General features: G+C 38.3%; 1 protein-coding gene across 5 annotated transcripts in view; it reads right to left on the reverse strand.

Annotated features, from left to right (window-relative positions):
* The window catches only part of asic1c (acid-sensing (proton-gated) ion channel 1c), a 326563-nt gene that overhangs the window by 37206 nt on the left and 266152 nt on the right, over positions 1 to 23205 (reverse strand). For 2 of the 5 annotated variants that reach the window (XM_033998681.3, XM_033998680.3), the window contains exon 1: positions 9463 to 10850. The exons of 2 other annotated variants lie outside the window; for them this stretch is intronic. In XM_033998681.3, the coding sequence (XP_033854572.1) occupies positions 9463 to 10098 (636 nt within the window). In that variant the 5' untranslated portion in view covers positions 10099 to 10850. Of the gene's footprint in view, positions 1 to 9462; positions 10852 to 23205 lie in introns of those variants that run through there. One more of the 5 variants, XM_059022990.1, reaches the window with a different exon arrangement.

Consider the following 23205-nt stretch of genomic DNA (forward strand, 5'->3'; position numbering starts at 1 on the left):
TTTGTAGCCAATAACCCTTGTCTGATGACACTCAAAGAAAATACAAATACAACATGTGTCAGACAGTGTCACAAATCTCATAAGTTAATATATCTCTAGTATCTCTAGTATCTCTAGTATCTCTAGTATCTAACAACCCAGCATCAGATGTCAAAACAACAATGTTTATTTCTAACAAGGCATCACTTGTTACAGTTACCAGTCCTTTTGAGTTCATGTTGTCCTTCAGAAGAAAAAACTGCATAACTTCTAGTTTTTAGAAGCAAAAAAATACTAGACCTCATTTATTTTATGTGGACAGGATGGTGGGAGGCTAATTGGATTCAAGCAATGTAGGAGGCAGTGACAAATGACCTGTAACGTTGCCAGTTAGCCTGTGCTACAGGCATTTTTTATGTGAGTAAAAAGAAATGGTCTTTAAAAATTACATTTCGTAGCTTATAAAATAGCAGGCAGCCAATTGCACATCACTCGAAAGCTTTCTACAGTATATTTGAATGCAGCTCTAACACATTAAAAACAACTGAATTTTAACAAGTAAACATTCAAGCCGAGCCTCCCTGAGTAATATTTATTGTATTTTTACATGATAAGCCAGCTGTGTAATTATTCTTCTATGCACAAAATCCTCGCACTTGAAACTTAGTTAACATCCTTAACACACTGTTGTAATTAAGAATCATAATCAAGCACTGACAAATATAGTCATATTGCACTCAGTATCTGTCTGCAATTAGAATAAGTGCCTGTGCTGCTGTGGATCTGTTTTACTGATTATTAACTGTACTGTTTTTCATTTAAATCAAATAAGACTTGCTTCCAAAACTCTCCATTTTCCTTACTTTTTGGCAGCCAGCCATGTCGGCTGCTGTAGTTTAAGTTTTATTATGAACTATCCATTTTATGGCTCCTGCCTCCCCTTAAATCAATAACAGTGTGATTTGCAGGAAATAGAAATTGGGACATTGTCAGGTATTTGGCATAAACACGATATAATGAAAGCATGACACATTGTCTGAAACTAGCTCAAAATCTGTAAAATCACTAGCCTTTCCCAGTAAAATTCAAATGAATTGTTGACAATTATTGTGCATTGAGGTATTAAGTTCATTTGTGATTTGGTAGTTTGTTACACAACTACCAAAAAAAGCTGTTGAGGCAAGTTGCTAGCAAGCACACTATCCACAAATGTGACGCTCATTGGCAAATTCACTGTGTGTTTGAAGATGAATGTGCAGTAGTCATATTTGCATTTGTGATTGTGTGGGATGCGTACAAACTACCATGATGCCGTGTTATTAATTGACTGTACTGTACTACGAGTATCATGCACAATCAGTACCAACTGCCCAACATAACAGCTCCTTACAATATTTACTACAATCCAAAAAAAGCACATTCAGCATGCCAGTCCAAAAGCTGTAATTAACTGCCATTAATGACCAGGATGAGGGACTGTGAGCTATGTCTTTTCTTCTTTGTGCTTATCCAGAGTAAGAATGTCCAGCAGTCTGTGACTGTCTAATCCTTACCACTTTCTTTTTTAATATCCAGTGAAAGCAAATACACCGTCAGATGTTGTGATGCAGGTTTTATAGAATAAGCAAGGTCTCAAATAACAGACATTCAGTATGTTTACATGACAAAGCTTTTTCCAAAAACTAATGTTTTCGGAAAACTGAATCAGAAAACGGATTTTCTTAAAATGTCACTTTTCTGTGCTTACATGATTAACGATCGAAAATCTAATTAGAATTCAACTGTACACATGGATTGAAGTTTTCGGAAAACGCAGGATATTTTCGCATGCAAAGTACTGTAGTAGCCTAAGTACGATTTGAAGACCGGACATTTCTGTAATAGAACAGAGACCAATCCAATAACTCAAGTGCTTTATCAGTGTCTGGTCTTAAATTCAAAGATTACTATCCTATACCTCTATTCAGATTCCCCAGAATGTGCAATCAGCCTTTCCAACAGCTCATCCTGTTCTATATTACCAGTTTCTTTTGCAGACATTATTTTAAATTATCACGTCATTTTAAAGCTGGAATACATTTGCTGCTTCAGTATGGGTTATTCGGAAAATACATACGGACTTTAACAAATGTATTACTTTATTCCTAACTAGACAAATAGATGCATGCAGACTGACTACTTATTATTATTATTTTCTGTTTTCTAAATCCACGTGCACGAATGAAGGTCAATGTTTGCACATGTGCAGTACGCTATCGGAATAAGTTTTCCGAAAAGTGTGTTTACATGACATACATTCTGTTCGTTTTCGGAATTTAATCGGAAATTTCTAGGTGCTGTTTTCCGAAAATTGACTTTCGGAATGTTCCGATACATTTTCCGAAAACTGTGTTTACATGACTTTTGATATCGGAAAAATATCGGAATTCTTATGCTCATGTAAACACACTGATTGTCAGAATTTCTTGTGGTTTACCAAAATGTTTAGAATCTGCTGCAGCTTTCCTCACCCATTAACATGCATAAACTGGTTTCATGTTGGTTAACCAGAGGGATAAACCTGCTAGTACATCTGAGGATTGAAATTGGGTCTCCAGGTTCAAAGGATAACGAAGAATGGACAGGTCTGCAGAAGACTGAGGATGCTGTTTTCAGTGAGCAAATACTGTAGTACTGTTTACTGTGGACAATGGTTAATATACAGAAGAAGAATGTTTTTACCATATCTTGACTTGCTGAAAGGAAGGGTGTAACAACATGAAGCCCAAATGCTGTGCCCAAATCCATTTATGAACTAACCAGATGCCTCTAAAAACTGTCATTATATTAAAAAAAATCAATTTAAATTCAACTTAAATTCAAATTCCTTTGCACAAATTATATGGGGACTGATTTCAGGAGCTTGTTTAGCCTTTTGGCACAGGGGTTAGTAACAATAATAAAAAGGAACTGTCAAATCAGATGTATAGTTATTTAGCACCGTTCAGCACTAGGCATCTCAGAATGCACTACAAACTAACCAACCTTCTGTGTACTGCAGGAGAAAAAAGGCACATGTTTTTAGCCAATGAAAATGTCCGTCCCGTCCCCCCCCCCCCAAACCCATATACTGAGCACAGTGACAGAATGTTCTTGAGCCTGAAGAACTCTCAACACAACAACAAAATAGATTGTGCATTACTGCCATCACAGGGACTGAACAAGATTAAAAATAAAAGAGACTGTGATGAAATAACCAAATAAACATGTTATCCTGTATCGTCACGGTTCAAATTTATGTTGGCTTATAAAATCATTGGAAATGCATTTTTAAAAGGTATCAGTAATCTGAATTCTTGATACGAACACAGAAAAGAGGACAAAAGGATAACAGCAGCAGCAACTCCCCACACATTATAAAATATACATTTACGAAGGTTTTTATTTGACATTGAGAAATGTCATCATGAAGCTCTGGGGGTTGCTCTGCCAGTTACCCACAGTAGAGTTGTTCAATTTGGTGAAGTTTTCCATTTTACTTCTGCTTAAGACAGTAATAATCTTCCTAGCTTTCCTTATGCTTAACAACAAATCACGTCCCAGTAACTAGGTTTCAGTGGATTCTTGTTTAGTTCACATCTAATCATTTATTTTTATTCCCCAGGGCGACAGATTCATTCGTAAATAACAATGTGCTAATGTGTGGCATTTTTTTATTAGTTTGTTTTGTTATTCAGTTTCATCACAGCTGAGCACTTCAAGTAAATTGGTTTTGGAAAACAAGGTACAGCCAGCGGAACAGATTTGATGCCTTTAAATACACGTTATATCTTTATCTTCTTAAACAAAAGTAATGATAAAGTAAAACTAATAATTAACAATACCTGATTGGTATGTATTCAACTATAATAAGGGTAAAGTTAAAATAATAATTAGTAACACCTACTTATGTATGTAGTTACAGTTATTGTGCTTCAAGAAATGTAAGATAGAATTTAGATTATTTGATGTTATAACAAGTTTTGATCATTATTAAGTAGGAATAACATTTTTGTAACATGACAAACTACTAGTGTAAAATTAGAAAGTAATTATAATATTTATTCTAAAAGCATTTGTTTAATGTTCTTAATAAACTGTAATGCTATATCCTATGATTATAATTAGTTATTATTATTGACTGTTTATAAAGGGTACAATAAGGAAAACAGACTCTTCCAGCACAGCAGACAATTGCTCTGTGAACCTGGAAACCTGTGTAATTTATATAACAGTCTAACCATTTCCTCTACATTTAACATCCTGTCAGAATATTTTGACAGTTCATTTTTCAACGTTTGTGTTTAACTTCTACAGTAGTACGGTTAAGGGCTGATAGGAAATATATCAGAAGATTGAGGGTGCTGTTTTCAGGTTTAATTGAAAGCAAATGCAGGGTTACATATGTTTTTCAAACATTCACCGTAATGAAAAAATTAAACAAAAGAGTCAGAGGTCCTGATACTCATATCATTTTTAAATATGAGGCAAAGGTTTCTTCTTCACACTTGTACCATGTTGAACAAAAGAATATAGTGTGGTCAGTAACTCTAAAATACCAAAATGTAACAGAAATACCAGCCCCATTTATAAAGCTGCTGAAAAACAGATCAGTCCAGTCTTGGTACCAAAAAGCTTTATATCACAAACAACCAAATACGTACAAGTAAAACCTCGTTCACTTTTGGGGTCGATTGTGATAATCCTATAATTGCCGTCCTGAAATGTGTAAACCAAATTTTTCATGGACCTCATTTCACACTATTTGTATTGTGAGGATTAATAAATCACCCCTGCTGTTTTTATTATTTTTACATTGAAAAGATTCAAAGAATTATAATTATCTAATAGTTTGTTACAAAACAGGTAACAAATAACTTAAGTTCACGTCTGAGCCCTTAAATCTAATTTCTGGCTTAATTGTTCTTCTAACTTTCTTTCATCATAAAATTCTGCAAATTTAGGGAACAGACCTAGCAAAAAAGGTAGCACTTTAAATTCAGGACCAATGGTCCCCTGATTACAAGATAACTACTGTGTAATTGTATTGGAATGGCCATGTAAACAGCATCTTGTTACCTACTGCAATTACATGTTAACACCATGGCACAGGCCATTTCCATGTAATTACACACATGTATTCCACCTGTCTTAACACAGATACTGAAACTGTTATCAAAGATACCAAAACAGGTAACTCAAAACCCAAAACCCTCTAGCAAAACCATGAACACTTTTCATTACTTTACGCACAAAAATGCAAACTTTAAACCCAAATTTGAATATCACTCATTAATGCTATATATATAACACAAGATTCACATGCAAGTGTCTAGTTTTCAAAACACACATATTCAGAGCAGTCAATTCCAATTACATTGAATTAAAATTCCACACATTCAAATGAAAATTGCACAATTCTTCAATCATTCATCAGATCTTAATCATGAATAAAAGGAACCCCAGGTGACCACAAATGTTGTAGAGAAATGGAGCAGGTACTGTGCTCGCGGAAGGGGTAATCATGGTCATGGTGGTGGAGTTTGGCACGGGCCTCAACATCGGAGAGTGTGACACCATGTCACTGTTTCTAATGAAATTTGGCCAGCAATTGTTGACTATGTCGTGAATCATGGATTAACAATGAGAGAATCTAGGCTTCGAGTGCTACCAGATGTGAAACGATCAACAATTGCATCCATCATTTGTACCTTTAGGAATGAGAATAAATGAACTTTGCAGAATGTAGCCTACAGCTTTGTACCTAATTATTGTACTTATAACTTGTTTCATTTTTATAATACAGCAATTTACGTGTGTTGACATTCCATTAATTTTCAGAAATTGAAAGAAAACCTCCTGCTGGTGGCCATGCTCCTCGCTTCACTGATGAACAGGAGAGTGCGATCATCAGCCTTCGTGTAATACTGAGCAGGATTCTTGAAGACAATGACACATTTTACAACATAAATCATGTTTGCTTGTCCACAATTGACTGTGTTCCAAAAAAAAACAAACAAACATAGTATTCGAATGAAGCAAATCTACCGAGTTCCCTATAAAAGAAATAATGAAAGGGTGAACTTACTTAATCTATAATAATAATCAACATTATGTAAAGTTTTATTCTTGTGAAATGATTCCGGTGGTTTTCATCTACCTTTAGGTGAACTGAATGTTATTTTATTTATTTTAGAGAATTATGGAGTTTTATGCCAGCATTTCGCCCCATGAATACATATTTGTTGATGAGGCAGGTTTCAATTTATCAAAAAGGCACAGACGTGGCTGAAATGTCATCGGACAACGTGCTACCGTCCAAGTCCCTGGTCAGCGTGGAGGAAATGTTACTATGTGTGCTGCCATTTCACATAATGGGGTTGTTTTCCACAGCCCTGTTATTGGCCCATACAATACAGAACGACTGCTTGTTTTTCTCAATGCACTGCATGAATGTCTGGTTCAACCTGGAGAAGCAGTCCTGGAAGGAGCACAACCTACAACTTTCGTCATTGTTTGGGACAATGTGAGTTTCCATTGTGCTGTGCTGGTGGGGGAGTGGTTTGATGCACATCCACGCTTCTGTATGATTTTCCTTCCACCATACTCCCCTTTTCTTAACCCAGTTGAGGAGTTTTTCTCTACTTGGCGATGGAAGGTGTACGATCGAAATTCGCATGAACAGGTCACACTTCTCCAAGCCATGGATGAGGCATGTCAAGGCTGGATCTGTCACGATTCTTCCTAGGTGTATTTCTAGAGAAAATATCCATAGTGATGTTGATGAAAATATGTGGCCAGATGGAAATGTGAGGCTTAGTGATACAGGATTTGAAAGTATTATTTAAATTTTGCAAATTTATATGCAGTTTTTGCACTTGTGTCAAGTTTTTGTAACTCAGCAAATGGTTTCAATAAATGTGTTAAATCAATTGAGAAAAACTGTAGTACGTTTCTACATCATTAAGTTTTGGCCAATTAATGTGCCTGATTAACAAAATTCCAGTCTATATTATTTTATGGTAAGCATTTTAGTGCACCGAAAAAACATAACTGGCAGAAAAAGATAAAAAAAAAAGTATATCTGACATGAACGAAATATTACGGTGCCTTGTTTTTGCAAATGGACGGGTGACTAACAAGTTCCTCTGGAATCTTTGTTTTTTTAACAGAATATGTGTTTCCCTGCTCTTCTTTTAAATAACTATATCCAATAGGCTTGTAACGGTAACGATAATAATCAAATTATCTATCGATTGGGACCCCACGATAACAAATCGATAATATTTTGATTAAATTGAATATTCCATGAAATTAAAAACTTGTCTTGTATATATTAACTTACTGTCAAGAACATAATCTGTGCTGCTTCTAAAAATCTGAGAATATGCGTCTGTGAACAAATACAGTCCCAACACGATCCAAAGCAGTAATTGTAGATTTTTTTAAATTAACAATACCAGTTTAGATCTCCTAGGATACTAAACCCGCCCTGGATGCCCATATCTACCAATCAGTGAGGAGAGCCCAGAGTGGTTATTAGCTGTTGTTAAGCATCAATCAATAAATCCTGTCCAGTTTTGTTTTTGAAATTGAAACACGGTTATAATCACATCAGGAACCTGGACATAACTACACATAATTTACACTGGATTTAAGTGCAGGGTAAAAGTACACAAAATAGACCGTTTTCAGTGTAGAATGAATTTCATGGTCCATATCACGTTTTTCACGGCCGTGAAATAGGTAGGGCCCCCTTAGTAATGTATGTAAGCGAATCCACGTTGGGCGAAACGCTGCGATGTGGTAAATCAATTAATAATAAATCCACATACGTGTATTAAAGAGATATTCTACATATTCAAGTATGGAGATGCAAAATAAAATGATCAACCAGAGAATGTGTCGCTGTGGAAAGTTCATTTGCAGGAAAGGGAAGGCTACCTCAATGTACTGTTTGGAAAAATGACGATATAGTTGTATTCACTGAAGTTAATGCAAATATAAGTGTAAGTGGCTATGCAAAGTCTTCATGTACAGTTTTGCTTAAAATATGACTCAAAATATGATTAAAAAAGTGAACTTCATCTCTGCAGCCGCGGTACTGGCAGGGACTGCTGCATTCGCTAGAGCTGGGCTACGTAATTCATAAATTGTAACCCCAACAGCAAATAAAAAAAATAAAAAAAATGAGAGATTTATTTCCATGTGAATAGGCCATAGTGTTAACGTTGACAGTGGGATTGATTTTTTATTTTTATTTTTTCTTAATTTACCGTTATGTTTACACTGGAAATTCGTCAGATTTTACACTTTTTTTTTTTTTTTTTTTTTTTTTTAAAGCATTTTAACTCAATAATCATCGATAATCGTAGTTAGAATTTGCACGATAATCAATGTCAATGTCAGGGTTTGATTTACAACACTAATATCCAATGATGCCAATTAATATTGAATGAATCATATTTACTACATGCAAAGAGCAAACAATTCTGTGATTGTGAGATGGAAATCAATATTAACAGCATTTATCAAAACAAAGTTATCTTCCCCATAATCATTTGTGTTGTAAGTGCATGAAACGTGTAGCTACATGTACCTGTATTTTGAAGTGTAGCCAAAAAAAAAAAAAAAACAATAAACAAGACAACATAGACATCTTTACTTTTTCACAGGTTTATCTAATTCCATGAAATCCCTTTTCTCCACATTAGGGAAACAGGCATAAAGTGGTATTAATGCATTGTAACTGTTAAGTCGTGCCAGACTTTTTTTTTTTTTTTTTGAAGAAGAAGCAGCAGCTATTATTAGGCTCCCTATTGGAATTAGGTTAACTATTGAGCTTTTGTGCATTCGTGTTCTTAAACACTATTACAGTATGCTCAATCTCAGCCCTTGCTGATGCATGACCGAGCCCATCTTTTGATTGTGCAGAAATAGAAATTACAATGTCAGATTACAATAAATATTCCAGAGTATCCAAGGTTAAGAATATGTAAAATATTTCACATTATCTATATATTATATTATGTTTGTATTTTTAGGACAATATTCCCTATTATATTATACATTTTATAATGATTTTCTGTTATAATTGAATATAAATAATTCATTTTGTAGTCTACAGTACACTTTAATGAGTAACAACCACTTAAAATCCCCTGTCCAGAATATGAGAAGAATGTGTTTGGAAAGTGTGTTTAAAAAGTATAAAACAATGAGTAAAGGTAAACAGATTAGCTCTGATAGCCACATACTGTTCTGCAGTAGCACCTTTTCCTGAGTCAGGTAAAGGGGTGTGTGATCCGAATCAACTGCATTCAACAACACAATTACAGAGCTGGTTATTTGTATTTCAAAGGAATGGCTAGCACAATTTCAATAACTGCATTTAACTGTATACCAGTATAACAATAAACACAAGCAAAATCTGAATAAATCATAAGACCTCATTTTCTTACGTACAGGTGTGAAGTTCTTGAAGGTGCAATTTCCCCCTTGGAACTTGCATTCTAGAAGCATCTCGTCCATCTGGTGACTCAGCCTGTTCATCATCTCTGTGGTGTTGACCACGAAGTGAGCCAGGGGGGTGTAATGATTAAAGTCCATCAGATCCATGAGCAATTTCTTCCTGTCGTCCCGGAGGACCTGTAGGCTTTTCTCGTTGACTGAGTGGTTCATGTGCAGAAGGTCTAGCCAATAGCCGCTGTAGTAGAGATCCATCTTGGTCAGTCTGGACATGCGGAAGAGGTTGTGGTTGCAGATGGTCACGGCTGGGAAGGAAAGGTTCTGAGCCCACACCATGTGGATCTTGGTCACTGCAGGATAAGACATCAAATAAAGAATACGGTTCCACGACCACACGGACAGCATTCCGACGCAGATAAAGAAAGCAAACAGCCAAAATGCCCTACGTGGCTTTGAGCTATTGTGAGCGAAGACATACTTTAGCCCATGCAACTTGGTCTTCTTCACAAAAGATTGCGTGATTACTTTAAATGTGAGAGGACGATCGTTTTGCGTGGTCACTGATGTCTGTTTTTCCTCACTGGGATTGGATTCACGGGTAATAGGGTCAAGTACATGGTGTACTGATGCCATAGCTGGGCAAAAAGCCAAAAACAGCTAACAAGAAAATAGTTCTTAAGAACAGAAAATAACTTATGAAGTTTTTCAGTATAGTTTTTTTATACAAGTTAATGGAGATGTGCGACCTAACACCAAATCCGCAGGAGTCCCCTTAAATGAATATTCCTATTTTAAAAATTCCTTAACAAGTCATTCAGATAATGTATTTTTCTTCCATTCCCGTGCACTAGTTTGTTTACAGGTATGACCTGGCTTTTCCAATGCAAGACTTTAAAGAAAGTAAAAATCCAAAACCTTCCTTCAGCAACAACAGGGCTACAGTACCATCCTTAGTCGCATGTGAAAAATGTTGCCTGGCTGTTTGCAATCCTTGCCACTCTCGCAGATAATCCCCCACACACTTGCTACGATTCTGTTTAGTTTCATTTAAAACTCCTCTCTTTTCAGCCAGCTGCTGTAAGACATGTATTCAGAATTAGAGGCACCAATTCCTGTAATTCTGTTGTAAGTCTTTTGAAGTGCATAACTCCTCCCCTCTGCTTGGAGATAGATCTGTGTCTAAACTTGCAACAGGAGCACAAAAGCCCCTCTCTATTATGAGAGAGAACAAAGAGAGAATGTGGAGAGACAGCAACACAGATGTATTCTGAGGAGAGAATAGCCTATCACTGGAAATCTAATGAATGCCTGACCTAATGTTGGCAACATTTAGTAGGTCTGAGGCAGTCTATGACAAGATGGAAGCTCATCATTAGCCACTGTCTGGTGAGTTTAGGAATGTAACTGCCTTGAAAAATAAATTAGTACTGTATAGCACTGCCAAAAATAAGTGTTGAAATAAGTAATGTAATAATTTTGGTCTTACCAACTAGACTTACTATGGCATTGGAGGTATTTTGTTTTGTTTTATAATCAAGGGGGTAGCCTTTTTTGTAATAACACAAACATAACAATGCTGTCTTGCTAACTGAATTTATTTACGAATTGGGAATTGGGGAAAAAACTGTAACTTTTATAGAAAATTTCTCTTCCCCCCCCTCTCTCTCTCTCTCTCTCTCTCTCTCTCTCTCTCTCTCTCTCTCTCTCTCTCTCTCTTAGTATATACATAACAGATTACAAAAAGATATAACTTAAATTATTATCATCATACTTATTGATTAACTAATTAGTTTAAAACAGGACTTTTAAAAAAAAAAATGTATTGGAACATATTTTCAAAATGTTATCGTCTCCAGAAAACACCTGGCAACTTTTACAAAACCAAACAAAGGAGTTGATTTTTGACCAACATACACATTAATAGGATAACCTACAGCTCCATTGTTTTCCAATAATTTTACAGCACCAGCATCAACCATTTTTTTTGTTGTTTTCTCCCCAATATAATAATTGTGTCCAATTATTTTTGTTTAGCTCAGCTCACCGCTACCACCCCCCGCGCTGACTCGGGAGCGGCGAAAACAAGCACACACTGTCCTCCGAAGAGTGTGCCGTCAGCCGACCGCTTTTTTTCACACTGCAGGCTCATCATGCAGCCACCCAGAGCTACAGCGTCGGAGGACAATGCAGCTTACATGCAAGCCCGCAGGCGCCCGGCCAGACTACAGGGGTCGCTGGAGCGTGGTGAGCCGAGAACATCCTGGCTGACCTAACCCTCCCTCCCCCGGGCGGCGCTCGGCCAATTGAGCGCCGCCCCCTGGAAGCTCCTGTCCTCGGTCGCCCAAGGAATAGCCTGGACTCGAACCGACGACGTCTAGACTATAGCGCGCATCCTGCACTCTATGCGAGTGCTTTTAATGGATGCGCCACTTGGGAGCCCTCAACCATGTATTTTTAGGGTTAATCCAAAAAAGCTGTATCTTATCCTGATTGTATACAGCATGTTGATCAAATCAAATAGTAATTAAGCAAGCACTCAAGTTGTTTTGTTTCATATTTTGTACCACCAATGAGGCATCCCCACCCACAAAAAGGTATTAAACTGCAGTAAAGAGTTAGAAAACATGCCCAGTTGTATCCTGTTTACAGAGTTGTCCTGTTGACAGCATTATTAGAGTATATAAAAAAACTATTCATTGTCTGACTGCTCCAGTACCTTCATTAATTACAGGATCTAAAATCTAAATAAGAAAACTACAGCAGTATAAATTATTCAGATTACACACTGTTTGGTTATAGGACTGAATAATGATAATTAGGCTAATGTTAATGGCTCAATCAGCATGCTGAAAAAGGAAAAGACTAGCTAATAAAAATGTAACTATATTAGTGAAACAAATTGAAGCATTACAAATAAAAAATGTCCAGGAATGTGGCAGATTTAATGTGATTCAGTGTTCCTCATAATACACTGATTTATGCCTGCATTACTGGACCCTATTGATGTTGAGGCAAAAAGTGGTAAAGTCAGTAAAGATTGCTATAATTTACAGCAAGGAGGGTGCCGAGAGACACTGAATAATAGAGTACTGGAAATAAAGTCTGACAGCACTTACTCATGGTAAGTACTGGGGGTGCTTTGCCTCTTCTATGCCAGTGGACCATACATTTAGCTCCTGCATCACGGAGTAAAACACTTGGCTAAGTTTCATATTTGCAATCTCTAGGTCAGAACAGTGCAATGCAGTTGTCTTCAAAATACTGTAAACGTTTGATAGGAAAGAACACAGTAAAGAGACACAGCATAGAGCTTGTGCCTTTTCAGAAATTCAAATACCTGACAAATATTCAGAGAACAATTCAATGCGATGCAGAACTCCAGTCACTCAGTGTGGCCAAATAGAAAAGTTTCTGACATAAATAATGTGAAATGCCAGGTACATGTACATTTTAAACATGCACTATTTAATTGACATTACATTATTTACTTAAATCATGCATTCTGGTATCTGCAGCCATTGCCTTATACCAGTGTGTTTCAAACGTTTACTAACTGGAACCCACTTTTTAGCAGTGGGTAGAGCAGAGTTGAATACACTTTTCAATAGCAGACTTTACAGTATAAGTATAATTACATTATCGTACAGATCCAGTCAAGCTCATTAAAACATTTAATCTGCTTGTGACTTCTGTCTACATGATCAACACAAGTATAGAACTACAGAACCACTACCGTATCAATGTACAGTGTGAAAACATATAAAGGAGTAATAACCAATGTTTAACACAAATATTTTCCAACCTTTCATTAGAATAACAACTTAGTCCAAAGTGCCATTTTTTCTTTTTTAGACTTTATGAGAATTGGATTCTGGTGAAGCCATTTATCCTGCTATCAGTTTACAGATATAACGGGTATTAGGACCTCACCTGAGCTTTACATTCTCTTTTCTCTAAATTTGGGTTCAGGTGGCATACTAATTCCTACTGCACTCTTGTGTGCTGGCAGGACACATGGACTACACCGATATGAAGACCATGTAAAGGTAGTCAGGAAATCTGGGAAACTGATACAGTAGCCTACTTGCAAGGATGTTTCCATGCTAAAGAGACGCAAGAAAATGTATTTTTATAGGCCTGTGTGGTAAAGTGGCACAATTGTCCGAATGGCCAGCCACTTACCACCACTCATTCAATGAAAGTCACAGACAGTTGTTATGCGTTTTAGTGTCTTTTGACACACTTTTATTTATGGCAGTAACAGGAAACAAAACAGAAAATAAAAAAACTAGCTCCCTCACAGAGTTCTGACTGAACTTAATATTGTTATTCAAACTGTCTCAGGAAAGGATAAGCCTTTTGTCCCTTAGTTCAAACAAGACAACAATCTGTTGTTTATAATCCAAAATCATAAACCCAGTCCAAAATACAGTTCATAACACGGTAGGTCAGTATTGTAAAGAACCTTTAAATCAAACCTTCACAAACAGCATTAGTCTCCTCTGTATCCCTCTTCCTCCCAACAACACACCCTGTCCTTTTATCCCTTCCTGGGTTAACAGTAATTGGCTTCACCTGTGCTCTATAGTCTGGCTGATTGGCAGCCATCTTGGCTCCAGGTGATTGTCCAGTAGTTACCTTCGAGTCAATAGTTCATCCAGAACTCTGCTGCCCGCCTGGTGTTCTCTCTGCCTCGCTTCGCCCACGCTACTCCACTACTCCGCTCGCTCCACTGGCTCCCAATCACCGCTCGCATCCAGTTCAAGACTCTTGTACTAGCCTACAGATGCCTTGACCAGACTGCACCCAGCTACCTCCAGACCCTCATCTCTCCCTACACCCCCACTCGACCTCTCCGCTCCGCCTGCACTAGAAGACTAGCTCTACCTCCGCTACGCTCCCCTGCCTCCAGAGCCCGCTCCTTCTCCACCCTTGCTCCGCAGTGGTGGAATGACCTTCCTACAGATGTCAGGACTGCCCAGTCCCTGACCACATTCCGGCGCCTCCTCAAGACTCACCTCTTCAAAGAGCACCTGTAGAACTCCTCTGTTTGTATCCTGGGACACTATCACCCTTCATGTAAATGTGCTTTATTTTGCTCTTATCTTCCCCCTATTTTACTGCATTTAATCCTGTACTTCAGAATACTGTAATCTGCCAAGTGTTTAACCTGTAGTACTTTGTATTTAATCACATCCTGATGTAACTATCACTATTTAATCATATCCTGATGTAACTATCACTATTATCTGCTGTATTATTGAATTGTGGTTTGTCACACTTGTACTTTGCTTGAACAAAAGTTATTGTATTTCTTGCTCTTATTGTATTACTTGTATTGTAACACTTGAAATGTATTTGCTTACGATTGTAAGTCGCCCTGGATAAGGGCGTCTGCTAAGAAATAAATAATAAATAATAATAGTATGGCTGTCAGTTTACATAAGCCTCTCGGGCTTAGAAGTTCGGGATGTACATTGCATCACAGCTTGGTAATACCTCAGGGCCTTAACTGGCTTGTATTCAGATAAAAATAATAAAACAGGTACCCTTGCAGTATCCTGGGAGTCAGTTATTGAAAGATTTTTTTACTATTGAAACATTACTATTGAAGGTCTTCTGCTTAATGGAAAAGCCCTTTTTTAAAATTCACCCAGCCAATAGAGCAAAGCTTTAAAAGTATGTGAAAAGTAGGGGAAATATAATTGTGTTCCACTTCAAACCCTATAAGGGCTGTACTTCTGCTGCTCATTATAAGATGTTTATATATATATATATATATATATATATATATATATATATATATATATATATATATATATATATATATATATATATATAGTAGTGTTATCTCAGGTAGGGGTCCTGATGAAATCAGACTGATACAGATCACTGGGGAAAAGGCAATAACAGCTTGTATTTATTCTGTAAGTGTACCTCTTGCCTCATCAGATGGCACTTCCCAGGGTGTAGCTTCAGTCCAGCAGTGCGGATCCCCGGTTCCAGAACCTCCCGCAGATGGTCCAGGCCCTCGCTAAACTCGGTGGTGTGCACCAGCAGGTCATCCAGGTAGACCACACAGTCAGACCACGGCACCCTGTGCAACACCCTCTCCATCAACCTCTCAAATGCTGCACGAATGTTGCAGAGCCCGAATGGCATCATCCGGGCCTTGTCCCGTGGTAAAGGCAGTCTTCGCATTCGCGTCAGGGGAGTGCTCAACCTGCCAATACCCACTCCGCAGGTCCATTGAACTAAACCACCGGGAGCCAGCGATCTCGTCGAAGACCTCATCGATCCTCGGGAGGGGGTACCTGTCCTTGCGAGTGACCACGCTAAGTCAGCGGTAGTCCACGAAGAGATGTAAGCTGCCATCCTTATTCTCACTTTAGTAACCCATGGGCTCTCCGAGCGCTCAATTACCCCGTTGATGGCCATCTCTCTGATGAGGGCCTCAGTTTCTTCTCGCTTGGCCAGAGGCTGGGCCTGTGTCAATCTGATGTTGGACCAGTTTGGTGCGGGTACAGTCCTTGACCTTGACCGCAAAGCAGTCCTGATAATTGCGGTCCAGCTCCTCTAATTGCTCCTGTTGTTCTAAGCTGAGCCCTTCCCCGCTGTGCTGGCAGAGGTCCCGCAAGGCATCCTCCCGAAGTTGGATTCTCCCGTTCCACTTCGGTGCCCTCCTGGGTCCATACTAGTTCCCCATTCGGGGTGGGGGAGTTGGTCTGGGAGCCGGCACAGTAGCTGGCAGTCTTGACTGCGGGCAGAGAAGCGGCAGAGCTGAGCAGCAGGCTGGTAGGCAGCTAGGCTGACAGGCGGGCAGGTTTGCTGGCTGGCAGGGTAGCTGAAATGGTTTCCGGTTACAGTGTTACCTCACTGATTGGGATAGACGTTTTCTCAGATCTAAGCAAGCATCTGTGTTGGAGTTATATCAACACCTGGTCACTTCACTGCTACTCGTATGGATATTCCCTAAATCAAAGGGCTTTGCCACCCCACTGTATAACCACAGCAAACCTTTAAAAAGCAACTCTGCATTAGACTAAATACCTATTTAATTTGGTTCAAAGCATTATCTGTGTATTACAAACAACAGTAAATTCCATGACTGAGACAAACGGGGCTTCACACAGATCAAAACAAGGGCACCAAATCCTGGTATTTTCCGGTCAGTCTATCATGAGCCCCCACTCTCCCCAGTTACATTTTGGTAGAATATTAAACATAGCAGAAAGAGCAGGAGTTCTGCTGAGAATAAAAAATGAAATGAGGGCAGACAGCCTGTGGAGATAGAAGTAATGAATGCATGGCTAGATATAAGAAGCAACAGCTTAAACGAGAAACACCAGCAACTGGTTTAGAAAGCACTTACCAGACTCTGCATATACAATAATAGACCCCTATTGTTGTTGAAGGGCAAATTAACCGTAAACAGTACATTTAGTGCACAAACTAAAGTGTGTAGCATCAGAGGGGGTCATAATATCATTCTGTGTATGAAAGTAACAGAATTGAAATACACAGAGGGGGAATCTTAAACCATTCTCTGTGTCTTCTTGGTTTCTGGTCACAAACTCCCCCACTGACAAAGAATGCTTTTAAAAAGACTCACAAACTAACTGCTGAACAAATGGCATATCTTCACGATCGCTGAATGACTCTTTTGGCGCCGCAACCCAGGCAGTTCTGGGTGCTTTGACACCTAAGACAGGAACCAGTCCATCTCATAAATCCAGCCGACAGGGGGCGGAATAGCAGAGCAATGGAGAGCAAGGGGCAGTGTCGGAATGAGAACAACCAATGAAAAACACTCCATGTGGACTCAGGCACCGCCCAAAATAACCAAACTATCCAATCACAGGGGTAAAGAGAACATTACAATAGTATGAGCGCGACACTCAAACAACTCTCCCGACACGAAATAAAAGGTTTTGATACACAAAGTTAGCTATAACGTTTTCTAAGTAACTTGAACTCTGCAACTGTTTAACAGCTGAAAACAAGTAAAAAGGTCTAATTAAACCAATTATTAGTCCAATTAATGATATAGTTAAGTAATTGGGAGCTCGGTTAGAATGAAAAGCAGCAGACACAAGTGGTCCCCAGTATCGGGTTTCAGAAACACTGGCTTACAGTATGTCATGGAATCAAAATCTGGTTAGCTCAGAAACTGTAATCCTTGGTAACCTGATGACACCTCACCAAGCAGGAAGTAGTAATGCCAAACAACAAGCATGAGAAGGATTGGCACACGGCTGGGCTTGGTGGTGACATCAGATCAGGAAATAGACTCAGTATGAAGCGCTGATGTGTGTATTTATTAAATACAAAATAAAAGATTTTAACAAAACAGCAAACAAAACACTAAACACAAACAAAACGTCTCGATGGCCAAAACAAAGCAAACAATAATTAAAACAAGTAGCAATTGTTTTTAGTTTTATAACTCTTTCTCTCCGTCTCCTTTCTCCAAACTCTCTCCAACTCTCATCCACCCTCCAGGAGCGGCTGCTTCGCTTTTACATATGTGGCCATCTCCCAATTGGTAATTACTTGATTAATTGGGAGATGGCCACATTATGCATGAGTTTTAACTGGATGGGGGATTTTAACCCCATCCATGCTGTAAAACAATAATACCAATAAAACAATGTTTAAACTGTCACGAGTGACCCTAAAACCTTTTCTCCTTTGTACAAAATACTTGCACCCTTTGAGGCAGAGATGTATGGCTCTTCGACAGAACTATCTTAATTTCAATTGGAGTTTCCCTACTGATAATGGAGATGAGAAGGAGATAGGAGCCTGGTGAACAAGGTTGAAGTTTTTGCAGGTAACAGGCCCTAAAGACTGTCACCCACACTGTGATGTGCAGAATTGTATAAAGGATCCTGTAGTTTGACAGACCCATTGAGAACAGTGCCTGATCAGGACTTTCACTTTTGCTGGGAACCTAGAGAAGATTTTCAGACATGCTGGGAGCACAGTCTTAATTCAAGGATTACCTCACATATTTTAGGTATTTGAAAAATAGGAGAGCATGAGATATTGATCTTAAACGGAGTAAACCTAGATTATTAATTTTAGCAATATGGGCTGCCTAAAAAGGCAGATGTTTTAAAGCTTAATTAAGCCTTATGACGTGTAAAGCGAGGGAAAATTACTAAAAAGGTAGGGATGAAACTTCAGTTCAGCAGAAGCAGTGCTCTTGCTGAGAATCTTGCCTGACTGAGGCGTTGAATCTTTTAATTATTTGGTAAGCATGTGTGATAAGGGATAGGGTTTTTAATTAATTTAACTATAGGGAGCTGGCATGTTGGCTTAGCTGTGGGCACTATAGAACTTGAAAACATATGTGTAAACATTTTGCTATATAAAAATGCTGTAACAAACACTGGATTGCCCAGGTTGTCTATGAACTGATGCTGTAACAGACACTGGATTGCCCAGGTTGTCCATGAGCTAGGATCTGATGCGGTCTGTACCCACCAGATCCATTATTAATCATTTAATAATCTAACAGAGTACTGAAATATAGAGTCTCTGATTTGTTATACATTAAATGAGCTGTGTCTGTGTGATTTTTCTTTACTTAAAAGTTGTCTGTATATGTTTATATCTGTAAGCCAGTGCATGAACAATCCACTTACAGGAGTCCAAAACACCTCTATGTCCTCCTTAAACGTCTCCCGAGTTTAAGAGTGTGCACTGAGCATAAAAGAGTACAAAACACAAAACAGTACATTTAAATAATAACAGTACAACATAAACACAAAATACGCACAAGGGCTGGGTGTACCCCGCCACAAGGATAAAGAAAGAAAATGAATTTCTGAGTTACTGGATTGAGATTGTCACCCTCTCAAACCCTAATGGTTCTCGGGCAATGAGCTTAAAGTGGATTTTAGTGCTACAAGGTATTTATAAGACACCCAGTCAGAACAGATGGCAAAATGAGCCAAGTCTTTGAATCAAGTAAATAAGCTTTATTACAATTTTCCCGTATAAAAATGTATTTTAAAAGTAATCGGAGACAGAGACTATGACATCGAAAAAGAACCGTGTAGATTTATTCTTTCTCTATCCTGGTCATATTTCATGATAAGATACAGTACAGGTACAGTAGATTAAATGGGGTTTGTAGTAGTAGAAATATTCATTTGATTTCAGATCTAAATGAGCCTGGATGGCAGCTGTTATGAAATGTTGTGGTTGGCTCTGAATTAATTTCTGGTTCTAATGCTATCTGGGGATGGTCTGTTCAAAAGGCAATTTCAGTAACAAGTGAAGTCGGACTCCCTGTATTGTAATTTGATATGTGTGCAGGTCTCACTGCTACATTTTTAGATTACGACGCCGCTATACTTATATTAGCTCATAAAAAGTACCAGATGACAAAACAAACAACAAATGTGTTAAAGATAACTGCTGTTTTTTGGTCTTTTATGCAGCGTTATAATTTAAGAATTGCACAGTTCTAATTTTAAAAACAGTTTTAAGGATAGCATGACCATAATTACAATTTAATTTAGGGTTTGTGGATGCTTTGTTTATTTTCCAGATCCTAATACTCACTTCAATATTTATTTCTATTTTGCTTACTTAGGCATATTATTATAAATATGAGACACCATACACACAGCGCATTACCTTTAAAAACAAAAACAATAAACTATGTTTAGCCCACTGCTCAAACCAATAGAGGTCATCAGTATGTTTTACTCACTTTTTTACTCATTTTTTAATTTTTTTTTTTGCTTGATTAGTAGAATTTAATAATACAGCACTGTAGGTAATCAAACATTTTTTTCTGTGTGTGTCAGAAAGAAGCGGATGATAACCTGTATGACTAAGAAGTGTGGACTTTTAGCTATAGGTCCCCAGATTCACTGGATCATGCTTCAAGACAAAGTACTTTATTAATAGCCAGAAGTAAATACAAACCAATGTCTGGAAAATATCTTGCAAGGTAATATCTCAGACCTGTCCTGGCTGTGAACTCTCTTTCTATACAAAACAATATTACAGCCAGAATATAAAGTGAGGTAAGTTTCTGACATATTACTAGAAACTGTATTATTCATTACACACCAGCATATTTAAAAATGTTCAATAAATATTTTAAGAGTTAATTCTACAGCAAGCTCAATATCTACATTGCTTGTTTTATTGGCCTAGCCTTTCAGGAACCCAGAAAGGGAGAAATCCTTAATTAAATGTGTTATGTTAACTGATGTTGGCTTTGCTCCCATGTTAGTTCCATACATTCACCTTTTCTAATATAACTGAGATTGGGTATTATAAACCATGGATTTAAAATAAAATAGTATGCTGTGTGTAGGGTGTACCCTCTTATTATAACAGAAATCATTTTGCACAGTTTGAGTAGCCAGAACCCCTCCGCCCAAATTGGACAAGATGACATCTATTGTACAATAAGAGAAGCTACGAAACAGTGTTAATATCAGTGTTTGATATCAGACTGGTGTGAATGAAAATAAAAACAAGAGCAACTGAAAGCAGTCTAACAATAACCCATTTAGAATGACCAAGATAACACCAATCTTAACACAACCTTAAACCTCAAATCCCATCCATGTTTCTACAGCATACAATCTACATTTTCAGAATATTTCATTTCTTACCAGTTTAATATTCTAAATACGAGTCCCTCCAAGATTCCACAATCGCAGAAAAAATCATGGAATTTGCTCTCTCCCGGGTTATTTTCAATTTTTTGCAAAAAAACAAAAACTCAAACATTTGTTCCCTACTATCACTGTACATGTCACTAGAACGCATACACGCTATTTGTAAAGTGAGAAGTGTGGCGGGCTTTAGTGCGAGCTTTAGTTCAGCCATGGAGAGATTCCTAAATCTAAATTAGCACCGAATATAACAGATAGGGCACAAATGCAAAATGCAAATCCAGTATTTCCAATAACTCACCATCATAGCTTCTGTTAAAATGGCAGAAGACCATGACAACGACCACAGACAAACAGTGGCTACGGAAGAACGAAATAAGGTAAGATTATTATTATTATTATTATTATTATTATTATTTTACAAAAGGATTTCATAGTTTAGTTGCAAGTTCAAAGCAAAGCGTTGTTCTGTTACTCCTATGTGAAAGGTCAGAGAAAAACAATTAGGACCTTGCTTGTACTACCTATGTTGCAGGTCCTGAAATATGTCATTCTAATTATATATGAAAATACACACGTTTTTTGTACATGGTGTAGTAACATGAATTTTCAAAAAGGAAGGGGGCGCGCGAACTATATTAGATACTGTAGCGACCCGGGCACCGTTCTGTGTCTGCTGGACTTTTATGTTGTCCCGTTTGTTTGTCTTGTCTGTCTTGTCCTGTGTACGTGTTACATGTATTGTTAAGGGGCCACCATGCCACCTAGAATGGGAGAAGAGCAGGGATAGACCCGGTTGGTCAGTCTGGGTGAAGTGGACGAGAGCAGTGGGGGGGTATAAGTACCACCTGCACGGGAGAGTGAGGGAGAGAAAGTTGAATGAAAGAGCGGTTAGAGTGGGAAGATTCAAGCACGGAGCCCTGGGGAAAGACGGCCTGTGAGATGGGGCCTACGTGAGAGTGTGAGAGAACTCCCCATCCTCTTAGGAGAGGAAACAAGCTGCAAGAGGCAGCCCAATTCACAAGCGCCTGTCACAGCCTGAGGGACAGGGAGTACCACTGAGGCTCCTCACACAGGGAGGAGGAGGGAGGAAAAGAAGAATAAATAAATAAATAAATAAATAAATAAATAAATAAATAAATAAATGTTATAGAATACACATTAGCCGCAGAGCCCTAGGGAAAGACGGCCTGTGAGATAGGGAGAGACTGGGGAGACGGCCTGTGTGGAAGACTGGAAGAGGAAGGGGCCTGAGAGAGAGTGAGAGTGGGGTAGAGTGAGTGAAGGAAGGAGTTAGGCTGTGTTAATTTCACAAATAAATTGGTTATGCATTGCAGTACACATTTGTAAAACAGTGCATTTGTAAAATGTACCAATGCTAATGCTCTGTTCAGTTATTTGCGATGAATTTTTTTCTGGTGCCAGATCTGCCCCACAGGCAGAATAACACATCTCCAATCTGATTGGTTTACTTGGAAAGGAGGCGGGGTTTTGTTTCAATTACATTTCTCCAAGTTATTGGTTTACATTTGGAGGCGGGGTTATTTTTGACTTTTGACTGTTAAAAGAAGCCACTGATTTGGAGGGAGTTGTTCATTAACTTACAAGCTTTTTTTTGTTTTTTTTCTTTTTTTATATAAATTTAGTCGTTGCCAATTATTTGTATTATTTTCTCCCAATTTGGAATCGCCAACTATTTTATTATGCTCAGCTCACCGCTACCACCCCTGCGCTGACTCGGGAGGGCGAAGAAGAACACACGCTGTCCTCCGAAGCGTGTGCCGTCAGCCGACCGCTTTTTTTCACACTGCAGACTCACCATGCAGCCACCCAAGCTTCGAAGGACAACGCAGCTCTCGGGCAGCTTACAGGCAAGCCCGCAGGCGCCCGGCCAGACTACAGGGGTCGCTGGTGCGCTGTGAGCCGAGGACACCCTGGCCGACCTGAACACAATATTCTAGATGAGATCTTACTAATGCACTGTAAAATTTTAACATTACTTCCCTTGATTTAAATTCAACACTTTTCAGTATATATACGAGTATTATTCAGAGAGCTATGTTTCAAAATGTCATTCTACATTTTCACAATG

The sequence above is a fragment of the Acipenser ruthenus genome, chromosome 4 (assembly GCF_902713425.1).
Source record: "Acipenser ruthenus chromosome 4, fAciRut3.2 maternal haplotype, whole genome shotgun sequence".
NCBI lineage: Eukaryota > Metazoa > Chordata > Actinopteri > Acipenseriformes > Acipenseridae > Acipenser > Acipenser ruthenus.